General features: G+C 39.7%; 1 protein-coding gene across 1 annotated transcript in view; it reads right to left on the bottom strand.

The window, feature by feature from the left end:
- Positions 1-11,370, bottom strand: part of LOC109971565 (ras-specific guanine nucleotide-releasing factor 1-like) — a 32,382-nt gene extending 21,012 nt beyond the window's left edge. The window contains exons 1-7 of the mRNA XM_020619909.1: positions 10,752-11,370; positions 5,015-5,121; positions 3,177-3,324; positions 2,305-2,397; positions 1,426-1,679; positions 1,261-1,340; positions 546-739 (exon numbers count right to left, since the gene is read on the bottom strand). Coding sequence (XP_020475565.1) covers positions 546-739; positions 1,261-1,340; positions 1,426-1,679; positions 2,305-2,397; positions 3,177-3,324; positions 5,015-5,121; positions 10,752-11,027 — 1,152 coding nt within the window. The 5' untranslated portion in view covers positions 11,028-11,370. The remainder of the gene's footprint in view (positions 1-545; positions 740-1,260; positions 1,341-1,425; positions 1,680-2,304; positions 2,398-3,176; positions 3,325-5,014; positions 5,122-10,751) is intronic.
- Between the last annotated feature and the right edge of the window lie 909 nt (positions 11,371-12,279).

The following is a 12,279-nucleotide window of genomic DNA, read 5'->3' as shown; positions in this document are numbered from 1 at the left end:
ACACAGACTGGAAATGTTTATTTAATAATGTTATTGTCATTATTGCAACATATGATAACTAAGATAATATTTCACAAAAGTCATTGTTTTTATTTGTAGGAATCAATGCATCAGCACAGTTTTTTCCATAACTAAAGACACACTGATTCCCTAATAGAGACATTATAATGAAGAATTTTACACTGAGAGCCGTTACTGCTGCATTATTAATGTGATTATTACAAAAGTTGGTAAGATAATGTAATGGCATCTTTTCAGAAACAACTGGTCCATTTTAGATCACAAACAGTCTGACGGGTAGGTGTTTAACTTTGAAAGGCCCCAAATCTCACCACCAATGAACAAATACAGCTTTCCATGGATATAGAACTGACTGGCTGATGATGAAATACCAGCATTATTGCATGAAATTTGAAAGGAGGCTCTGGATTGCTTAATGACACTGACATGAATCTTACTGTTTACCTGAAAGTAAACCATATTCAACTCACTCAGGTCAGCAAAGTATAAATATAAAACTCAACACAATATATCTGACGTCTTACTTGAAACATGGGATAAGTGAGGAAGGTCTCCAGCGTCCTTTCCTCACAATCGGGCTTGGCCTCGTACTGCTTCAGCAGCTTGTCGAAGTCTCGGTTCTGCTTGCAGTGGGCCAGGATCTGAAGGCTGTACTGGTGGTTCCTCACAAACTCCTGGTAGATGTTCAGCATTGGCAACAAGATGTCAAACAGGTCAGCTGTAAAGACAAACAGAAATCTTCATGAACACATATTATTTGACTTATTTAATTCATTTACGTGGTGTATTTCTTGTGTATAAATGCTAACACATTTTATCTAACAAAGATAGCCCATACAGACAGAAAATACCACTGAGCAGAAGCTAAAAACACAGGTGCATTAGATTTTTTTTTTCCTTATCAGTTGCTTTATATTTGTAAAACCTTCTGCAAAAGCCTAACTTCAAAAAGTAGGAACTTGTTTTTGTCTTGACCTGAATTCAGCCTGATCTGTGCTCTCATTAAATCTTAATTTAAAAACTGAAACAAGTTGTGAATACGGTATGTAGAAAACCTTTGGATACTGCCAAAACCATTACACTGGGGTTGTGGCTGCTAAAATAATAGTGAAAAAAAAATCTCCTTTTTTCATTTGGTGCATAATTTGAGTGTACTGACACTTTAATAAATCACAGCAATAACAAGGCTAATGTCGAACTGTGTGAGTGTCTTGAGGGCGTCATCTTCATGTCCCTTACCCAGCACCAGTGTTGGCCAGCTGGCTATCCTGGCCTTCAGACCCTGGTAGAAGATTTGGTGGAGGAACATGATGGTCTCACTGACAAAACAAATAAGCAAAATGGCAGTCATGAATTCTGTTCTGTTCTGTTGGCACTGTCACACCCAGTCTCACCACCAGCCACCTGTTAAGGAAGATGCTGCTGACATCATCGTGGGTGATGGGTGGCTTCTTAGAGCTGGCGGCCATGCGGAGCGGCCGCAGGAAGTTATTGACCAAGATGTGGAGCTGTTGGACATATTCAGCCTCAGCCTCCAGCATGCTAAACACCACCTGGTTCCTCTTCCTCATGCTCTCAGCATGGGGTGAACGGATGTAATCCTGGATGATGGTCTTCCACTTCCTGCGGCAGATCCAACCACGCAGGAAACTCTGGACCTGTGATGAAAAGGTTTAGCACACAAAGGTTATGCTACCTATGTTTACATGTGTGTGATGCATGCATTTGCAGCTATACATTTCTGAGGTGATCCAGTGGTCTTGGGAAGAGTTTTATTACTAATAAGTAGTAGAGCATTGAGATGGGGCCATAGTGCTATACTTACAGGCTGGAAAACTAAAACACTGAGCTGAAAGACACTAAACAACTGTGGTGCAAAGGGGGACTACAGATTCAGGGAATAATAGTCTTTAAGTTCATCATGTTTTCAAACCTTCAGCTTCATCAACAAGCAGGCAGCTGCATCAGCTGAAGACAGAACAAGCCTGTGGTTGTAGAGGATGTGGAGCACCTAGCTACAAATGTGAGTGTTAGGCTTCTCTGAATAAATGAAGGTTAAAAATAAAACCTGCAGGTGCCCGGAGATGATGTAATGTTTAAAAACCTGTTTCAGAAGCCATGCATATCCCTAGTGGATCAGATCAAACTTTGGCAAAACCTTCTCTCCTGTCCCTTCGCCTACTTGCTTTTTCTCATTGCATTGCTTTAGCTTTTCTTGAAACTGCACAGTGAGTCAGGCTTGCACCTTTCAAACTGCACAGCACCAAAGCAACCACAGCTCACCTTTTTGATCTTCTTGATCTCTGTGTCATCATCACTGGGCAGTACCTCTGGATTTGACTGGATCTTCTCATTGTTCTTGAGCAGTCCAGCAATCTGAAATTCAACACAAATCAGTTTTGCATCGATTCAGGAGGCTAAGATCCTGTATGCACTCAAGGTCTTGGTCATTTCATACTATTCTTTTTCTTTAATTGTGATTATGAATGTTTTATTTAATGTTTTTGATTTGCTTTTTTCAGCTCTGTGTTTCAAAGTATTTATATATGAATGAACTGTACCAGCAGCATTAAAAAGTTTCCAAATGTATTTTATTCAACCCTGTTCCATTTACTCTCATTAGCATAACACAGTGTATGAATAAGAATAGGCTCCAGAAATGCAGTAATAAAAGACTGAATTTAAACAAAACATCCCCAAATCCATTACTACTACATGCTTTAACATGGAAAGCGAAATGGTAGATTTTCATTTTCTGGTGTACGCTGCAGTACTGGGCACAATAGAAGCTGATTCATGCATATTGAAAACATTCAATTCAATTGAAACTAGTCATTAGCACATTAAAGAGATGCATCTCATCTACTTTAGACTGAATAATTAGGATACAAAACACTGAACAGTATTGCAGCATTTGTAACAAGGACATCCCTGGTGCGCTGCAAGCTATGACGCCCACCCAGAACTCAGTGTTGTGGTTTGAAATCTGGGTCATGACCTTTGTCCTATGCCTCCTTTCTGTCTTTATCCTCTGTGCCTAACCACTCTCACATACATCTCTTTTCTCTCTGTGTCCACTGTGTATCACACAAAGAAAAAAGTGCATGCTCACCAATACACAGGTGTCACTACAATGAAATTACAAGGCAGGTTACCTCTGACTTCAGCCGCTCTATCTCAATTTCCCCATCCTCTATCTGTTGTCGAAGTTGCTTAGCAACCGTTTTCTCCGTCTCCACAATTTGGAGTAGATGGAGATACTTCTGCATGAGGGTCTCATGCTCTGTAGCCAGGTTCCTGTAACTATACAAACACACGCACAGAGACATGGTAGGTGCCTCATTAATGCATGATTCATGGGCTCGCCATAGCTTTGTTAGAGCAAAAGAAAACCTCTGATCAGCATATGCTTGAACCTTAGGTTTGGACCTTACATCTACAGAGAGCATAGTCACTTACACAACCAGTTCTTTGAGTACTTAAAGACTTAGCAAATCATGTGTAAAGGCTGTTTTTGCATGAGAAATAATTATGCTTATCTCCTGTCAAGTGAGGACCAGGAAAAAGGGCATTTGCTTGACTCTGATCAACATCAGAAAACAGCTTGCTAAACTGGAATGTGCTGAAATGACAAAGGGAGTAATAAAGAAATTCAAACTACTAGAATACGGTAGCGATCAGAAACCTCCAAAGCAATATGATGATGTTTAGCCACAGATCTCCACTGGCCTGCTGTGTATCACATGCCTATAGATCAACTGACTCCCGTACAGCACACTGTAAGTGCTGCTGCCTTGACTGAGAACTAATCAATGTAATCTTTAGTGAGTCCAATCAACTGACCTTTTGCCATACAAATGCACAGTGCTGACATTTAGAATGTCTGTATGTCTTGTCTTTTTGTCTCTGAATCTTAAAGGGTCGTTCAGAACTTCATACATCAAGTCAAATAAATAAATAAACTGTCTCCATTTCACTCCTTGTCCAACTTGTGTGATGAAAATGCTTTTTTTATTAGCAGTAATGGTTTAAAGATCTGCACACAGAAGATTATTTTTACACGTGTTTTTTATTTGCAGCCATTACGGGACACACAAGTCATTTTTATACATTTGTAAATCTGAATTTTATTTGCAGATTGAAAAAACAAGTGTCTGTGGTTTTCATGAGACACACACAAATCAGTTTCTACATATTTGTAACCCTGACTCTATTTGTAAATCACCAAATACACATTTGTGAAGAGTTATGAGATTTTACCCCCATGGATGCCACATTATCAAATTGTGATATTTACATTGTGTTGCAGTCCTTATCATCCTAGTTAGGTATTTTGTGCTCCTCTTCCTTATTTGCACAACCGCACACAAACTGCTTGTTCTTATGTGTTTGGTCTGAAACCACCATTAATGAGTTAAATAAACTTAATTATACTTTAATTACATTAGCAACGAGCTTTTAGAGGTGGAAATGTCCACCACAAAAAGAAACATGCGGACAATATCAGATAAATGGCCATGGAATGTTACACTAACAATCAAGGGCTGAAGAGGATTCATCCAGATGACTGTTGAGACCCTGTCCTCTCAGAGCTGTCAGTCAGATTTCATATATATCATACTTTGGATTATGATTCGATACCTCAGCAGTACTTTTCGTTTTGTTATTGCTAGGACGCTAGCATGCTAAATGTGGTTTATGATTTTGGTTAGGATACAATTCACCCTGCATATTTCATTTTAAACTGTAACAAATTAATTGATTCTTGCTCCAGCCATACATCCTGTCATTTTCATAAAATAACTTCAAATTATTTGTGGGGCCCAGCCTCCGATCCCCACAAGTGATTTCTGATCCCTGGAAAGCAGTGTGCTCCCATTGTTCTGTCCCCACAAGTATATAGACAAGACTACACACATACACACACTTTCCCAACAAAACCAGCCTCAGCTAAGTGTGTGTATATAGGTGGAAGGTCATGTGTGAGGGGTACCTGGCCTGTGTGATAGCAGCCACCCATTCATCACAGTCCTTGACATCCTCAGTGCGCAGCTCCAGAGCCTTCTGGCTGTCATGATTGAATGTGACTGTGAAGTAATACTGGAAAACAACAACACAGAAGGAGAGTGAAATATCTGTTCAGCATATAATGAGACAATCAAAATATATTGTTTTTAAAAGTGAAAGATAAAGAAAAGAGAAAGAAAAACTAGCTAAATGTTACACTGCAGTCACCACTGATAGGCTTTTTCTTAAACCTGCATTTGGTTGAAATTGGAGATCTGTGTTTACACACATCCATGCCGTGTGTGAATGAGTGGGAGAGAGCAATTCTGAGAGAAATGTCTTGAGAGATTCATTATAAAGCCTCTGTGCATTCTGTCTGTAACCTGGCAACTCACCTCTGAATCAGTGGAAGCCTCTGGACTGACGCCATGTTTATTTTGTTTGGTTCTGTTTTGCTTTGTCCCAGTGATTTGGCTGCATTTTAGTGACACCAACACCTGTGAGTACTCACCCCTTTTCACTCCCTCACCAATTACCTCCCTAGAGCATCAAACTGTCAGTTATAACAATTATGGCAAAAGCTTGTAGTATTGTTTTCTAATAGGGTTATCAGATCAAATCCTCAAATCAACAAAGTAGCGGTCAGTGCAGTAATAGCAGGGACAGACTAGTTATGGTAGAAACACTACAAATTACAGTATAGAACACTGATACATTGCAAATAGACCCCAACAAACCCATTTTATTGGATTTTTTTTTGTCCATCCTAAATGCCAAGAGCAAATTATTTGTGAATATGTGAGTAATGGTCCAGGTTTCCTGATGAGTAGCAAAACAGGCCGTTGTCAATAATATGCTTTCCATCACCCATCTACCTGTGAGCTGGTGTGTCAAACCTTTTAGGCAGCTATATTTAGGTTTACATCACTACATTTTTTTACCATGGAGACAATATGTGTAAGTAAGTAAGATGAAATAGCCTGTAGCAAATCCTTGTTCAAAATGTATGAACAGGAATTACTAATTTTATGAAAATTACTTGAACTACTGCGCCTAAAGCATCAGAAAATGACACTTTACTTCTGTTTAGACGTCAACTGTAAAACATAGTTAAATACATTGGTTGTTCACCTGTGATTGTTCTTGACTGATTACTAACCGTTCTGAATCACCCAACAACATCTGTTTGGATTTCTTTTACTGACATTTTTCAAGTTTATTCATAAGAGGCCTAACTTACCCCAAAAATATGTAACGTCACTCTGTGCATTAACCTCTTGTGAATAACCCATGTAACGTCTACATCATTAAATATGCTCTCATGTGGTGCAATACCAATGTTTTATGACTTTCTGTTTCCAGTCACCTTTAACGTGTACACGTCTAGTCTTTGCTAAAACTAAAAGTTTCCACTTCAGCACTTGTATAGCTTGTTTTAATAAGGTCAGAAAAAAGCATAAAAATATTAAAATTAAAACCCATAATAATAATATTGATATTTTTACTCACACTGTGGAGTCTGAGGGATCCTAAATTATCTGAAGTAAAGCCAAGGTCAACAAAACATAAAGGTTTCGTACATACTTTCTTTCTAGCAAAGTGTGAACTGTATACAGTAAACAAAGTGTAAAAAGGAATGGAAATAGTTAAGAAAGAAAATTCATTTACAGACAATTAACGAATTTCAAAACAAGTGGAAATAAATTTGGAATATATTGAATTAATGGGACCATCCACGATGCATCGATGCATTCATGCAAGGCACGGAACCACTTTTTCTGGTGTTGTCCTTTGGTGCCTTTTTTTTTGGACACAGACACGGTTGGAATGCTGTTTGTTTAAACACAGTGTAGCATATAACCTACATGTAAAGATTATACTCTAAAATCATGAAATATAGTTAGAAAAAAATAGACATTTTCAGAGTTTTTATCCTTTTCATATACCATATTATACTGTTAAAATGTTCACAGATGAAACAGATAAAAGTCATAGAGTCCATAGTTCTGCACCCTCTGCCATCACCTACGATAGCCAATCTCTCTGCCCATATTTGCTGTACTTGCTAAGTGAAGCACAATGCTGAGGCATGTTGTTGCACATTTTGTTGGCCCCTTCAAATGCACTTTTTCAGATGCAAATAGGGGTTGCCATAGTAACTGTGGGCTTGAACGCAGCTTGCCTTCTAAATGGGGAATAAGAACATTTAAAAAGTAGAACACTCTAAAGAATACAATGAGAATGGAGAGACAGACGGGGGGGGGGGGGTTTGCCTGTTTGAGGAGGGAGGGCTATAAAAAGCACTGTAGCCTTGCAAGGTGGCAGTTGGCTTGGCATCTATTCGCTGCATTGTCCCTCTCTCTGTCACACGCAGATAAGATCCAGGACTCGCCCGGCCATTCCTCCTGCAGCTCTGACACACACGTGGACATACAGTACACGCACACACACCAGTAACACTCTCAACAGAAAGCTTGAATCTGCTGTAACCTGTATGTCGAAGATATACTGTTAGATATTGCCTCAGAGGACCTCTGCAGTTTGTTCAATCACTCAGGTGTCATCTGTAGTTTTTCCAAAGTGGGGAAAGTTAAAAGGAAATCTGCATGCCCTCAGATACTTGGAACTTACACTACTCTTTGTGTCCTCAGCTCACCTTTTCTTTGGAGCTGCACAGTTTTATAGATTGACATTGGCGTGTGCAGAAGAACACACTGAGGCAAATATAAACTTCAAGGCATGTGCAGAGTCCCACAAACTGTACAGCCATGGATGCATTCAGACATGAACACAGTGGCTTGACTGGCTGTACACTGCAGTGTGCAGTTCTCAAGTGAAGAAAGTATTTGTGCAAACACAAACACACAATTTTATATACATTTAGTAGCCCACATCAAAAGAAAGTCAAACCCCACACAAGTAACATGAAACTGAGACAATTTATTCCTGACACTTATTATGTAAAGAGACACGTGCTGAACAGAAAACTGTGTCGTGCTAATTGAAGGCTTTCAAATTCATTTAATTCACTGCTGAAATAAATTGACTTGAGCGGCCTGCATGAACAGCTGTCATCTGACATGTCACTCATTTCCCAGAATAAAGACTGCCCCTTGTCCTGACATGGTTTCAAGAAAACAAGCTTGACAGTGAACAAAATGTAATAATAAATGCATATGAGTGACCAACAAATTATTACACTTAAACAATAAAATACTGTGTTTGTCAATGACTTTCATAACAGCCCAGAGGACATCTGTTTGTTTTTTTATCTGCTACCTTTAGCTCAAGGTGCATTAACTAAGATTTTGCACATTGTTTGATAAGTCTGGTGAAAATGGGACAGAACATGATGTCTCCCTGCTGTCCTGCCCCCCTCCATGACACTCTGCTGCCTACAGTGCCTCTGTTGTTATTCCATCTTTTCTGATCTGTTTTCAAAGTACAGTCTGTACATTAGCACCACCTGCCACTTAGAAAAGATTATACGGAGCATTACTCGAACCATGAGTAGTCAAAACAGCCAGTCATGGAGGAGGTCTTGCTGACTAAAACAGTGGCTGACAAGAAAAGATTGCATTCTTTCCCACAAAGAAAGTGGGACAAAGAGCAGAAAGCAGGGTTACCATTAGTTAGTTAAAAGCAGCCAACATTAGTGGCTAAGCATGGTCATGATTTTACCTTTGTATTGATTTAATATGATTTTAATTTGAGAGTGATTCAAGCTGTGTGTAACATTAGTGCTTAGTGTCAAATTAGCAGCGACCAGAGCATTTTACTGAATTAACAAATGTATTTGTTAGTTAGTTAGTTAGTTAGTTAGTTAATAGCATCCAGGCATCTGTCGTTTACATCACTGCTATGAAACAGGGCAGAGAGTGGTGAGGAGTGGTTTATAGTGTCAGTTTGTCTTGAGTCTCACTACAACCCTCTGGTGGCCGAAAAAAAATTAAGTAGAGTAGCTTTAAACTCTGGTTAGTTTTAGGCATTTCAAACAATTTGGTAAAAAAAACCCATCAGGTCTAGAATAAAACTAACACACATTTATTTGTTTTGGATTGTTTGAGTTCTGCTGGAATATCTGAATAGTTCCCTCAGGTCAGCGAGCTCAGAGTTCAGCACCATGGACAGCGACATAGGAACAGTAAACAGAGGTTTTACCCAGAATGCATCATGTTTTAATCAACAGTCAATTCATCCTTAAAGTTTACAAATACTATAAACCCACTCAACCAAACCACCTACAGTAAGATACAGAATGAAAGATTCCAAAAATAGCAAGCAAATACATGTATGGTTCTAGAGTGGATTAATCAATGTTTGGATTTATAGGTGTTTTGGGATTTTTATTTAGTTTTCCTGTTGTATTTTCACGAGGTTGGAAAACTTAGATGAATTCTATTGTTTCTGAAATGAAACTTGGTTGCTTTTAATTTGTTCTGACAACTATTCATTTGAAAGTCTTGTTGTATATGGTAAGTGAAGCATGTCTGTAAGGCCTAAGGTTTTCCAGCATTATCATGAAAATGTTCAAAAGGTTATAAAACAAAATTGCTCTCATCCCCAGTCAAATTAGTGAAAAGGAAACTCACGATCTATTCGAGACCTACGGTTACTGAACAGGTTAAACGCTTCTTCACTTTGACTTTTCGCTGTAGTTCTTTGTCGTTTGTGCCGCAGGATAGGCTGCACCTGACGGAGCATGTTTCAGAAGCAGCTTGACCACTTAGTTCTTCCGAACACTATCCTTCCTACTTCTCAAAACTGTTTCGCTACAGACAACCATGCTCTCACCTGGGATTATTTTGACTGTGTCACACTGGTTTAAAAAACAGTGGAAAGTGTTTTGCCCTTACACGTGATAATCCATAACACTAAATGCGGAAGGAATTAAAACGAATGGGGCATGTACTGAGAAACAAAAGCATGCCTGGGACATCGTTTGGTTTTCTTTCGTGGCTGTCGTTAACAACCCCGCGATAATGAGAGAGCTATCAAACGAACCAAGCCGCTATAAACCGGAGAGATGCAGTTGCCAAGGTAGGATGCTATTAATATCAAGACAAGGATTTAAATCAATACGTCAAAACGACGGGGAAAGGGCAGCTCTCCTCCGCAAGATGGAAATGTGCAAAGTTTGAACGCAGTTTAAGTTTACTCCCTACATACGCGCCGCAGTCCCTGAAGGCTGAGGTGATTAAAAATAGTCTTATATACGCATGTGATGCAACAAATATGATAATATAACAAGAGAAGATGAGGTTGTGCCTGTGTTTGCAAAGTTTGTACAAAGAATTGCACGAATCCTGCTAACTTTGAACACTGTATTTTGTAGCCTACTCCGTGCCTTTGATGAGTTATCTTTGAGGCAGGCTGCGAGGCTATTTTAGTGCAGAATCGAGACAATCAATCAGTTATGATGACGCCATTACGTAACACTGAACGTCAAGTGAACTATAACGCAAAAGCATCTCTGGGAAATTGTTTATATTACATAATAAGACATCAATAAACAGAAGGTGCGATAAAAACAACAATTGTGTCGTTTGTATTTTGCAACTTCTACAAAATACCTAATCCCTTCGTTTCTTTGACCCGGAGTCAGGTTTAAAAAACCAAGTTTCTCCCATCAAGAGAAACACAACAAGCAGTGTTGATGCGCGCGTCTTCACAGTGTCAGTCAGTCAGATTTATTTGAGCTCCCCATGCGATCGATATCTTACCTGCTTCTCTAAGCATTCCTTCGCTGAGAGAGATGGTTTTGGTGACGGTGCCCTGTCACAGACACATCCCTCCAACAGGTACAGTCCGGAGGGGCGTGAGCTGGAGTCGTTTTCGAAATAAAACAGCATATTCTGCAACAAAGCGAACCACTTTGAATGCCATTTTGTGTTGTCTGAGCTTTTTTTACTCAGGCAACCTAGCCGCGTCCCATCCTTTTTCGCCAAAAGAGCCAAATAGGTGATATGGCCATCATTGAGTCGCATCCCTTTCTGCATTTTGACTGGGAATCCGAAATGATCTGCGGGGATGCCTGCGGATTCTTACATGTTCTTCTTCTCAGCACCCCCGAAACACAGTCAGACTTGGTGGGCAGTAGCCCACTCCTGTGTACCCATTCACAGTTGCCACACTAATATTTGCAACGGTGGAAAAAAAGAAGAAGAAGAAATAGAAGAACCAGAAGAAGAAAATGTTCCAACGTAAAGTCACAGTTACGTATTAAATTGCACTAAAACCACGCGGAAAATGTACTACAGCAACCCCGACGCCGACTTAGAAAAGCCTTCCTCATCAGCCTGAATCGCGCATGATGAGGACTGAGGCGTGCGCGCGCACTACCAACACGCGCGTACACATGCGCGCGCAACCACCGACACGCACGTACAGTAACCCAGCTCTCCGAGGAAAAAAGTGCAGTCACGTGACTTGTCCCCGGGGCAGCAGATTTCAGCACCTTGGACAGAGACTCCGGGGAGCGGTACAGACAGACAGAGTCACGGCTCGTCCATGTGGAGAATCCCGAAGCAGATCGGGCTTTTTAGGCCCAGAAGACCCCCTAAACACACACACACACACAAAGACCACCTCTTTCTCTGAGAGGAGTGTTTGCTTTCTCAGAATTTGAATCATATGTGGAAAATGTATGGCTCACTGGCTCATAATGACTGCTGATACATTCATGTATAAAGGTGGGGCTAAATTTGTTTGTCTGCTGGGTAGTTTATGAATTTCCTAGTGGGCATGAATAAAGTTTGATGTTAAATTATAATAATATATTGTCATTTATTTGTTGATTATATTTAGTATAAATAATCGGAATCTGCAAAGTAACTTAAGTCAAGTTATAGATATAGAGGATTAAGAAGTATAATATTTGTACAAAAACAAAGTAAAAAAGTAAAGTAAAAATACCTCAGAATTGTAAACCACTTACTAAACCTTTACTGCATGACATACCTAGTACACTAACAGCATACCTTATATATCATGTCATACAGGCAGTAGAAAGCAGCACAGCCATGAACAGTGACCAACAGCGCTCATGCAAGTATAAGGTGTTTAGTTAGCTTAAGTGCAGAATAAACAATACACAGTGCACAAAACTAATAGCTCATATGTGAAATTATAGTTGGCAGAAGTGTGTGAGAGCAACGTGTGTTTTATAAAGACTGATGGTTGATGGACTGAAATGATACCTGGTTCTGTTGCTTTGCAGATGAGAGCTCCAAGACTGTCCTGATGGAAAGA

This window comes from Monopterus albus, unplaced genomic scaffold, assembly GCF_001952655.1.
Source record: "Monopterus albus unplaced genomic scaffold, M_albus_1.0 scaffold228.1, whole genome shotgun sequence".
NCBI classification, from domain to species: domain Eukaryota; kingdom Metazoa; phylum Chordata; class Actinopteri; order Synbranchiformes; family Synbranchidae; genus Monopterus; species Monopterus albus.
The sequence above is the reverse complement of the archived record's forward strand: the minus strand, read 5'-3'. Positions and strand labels throughout refer to the sequence as shown.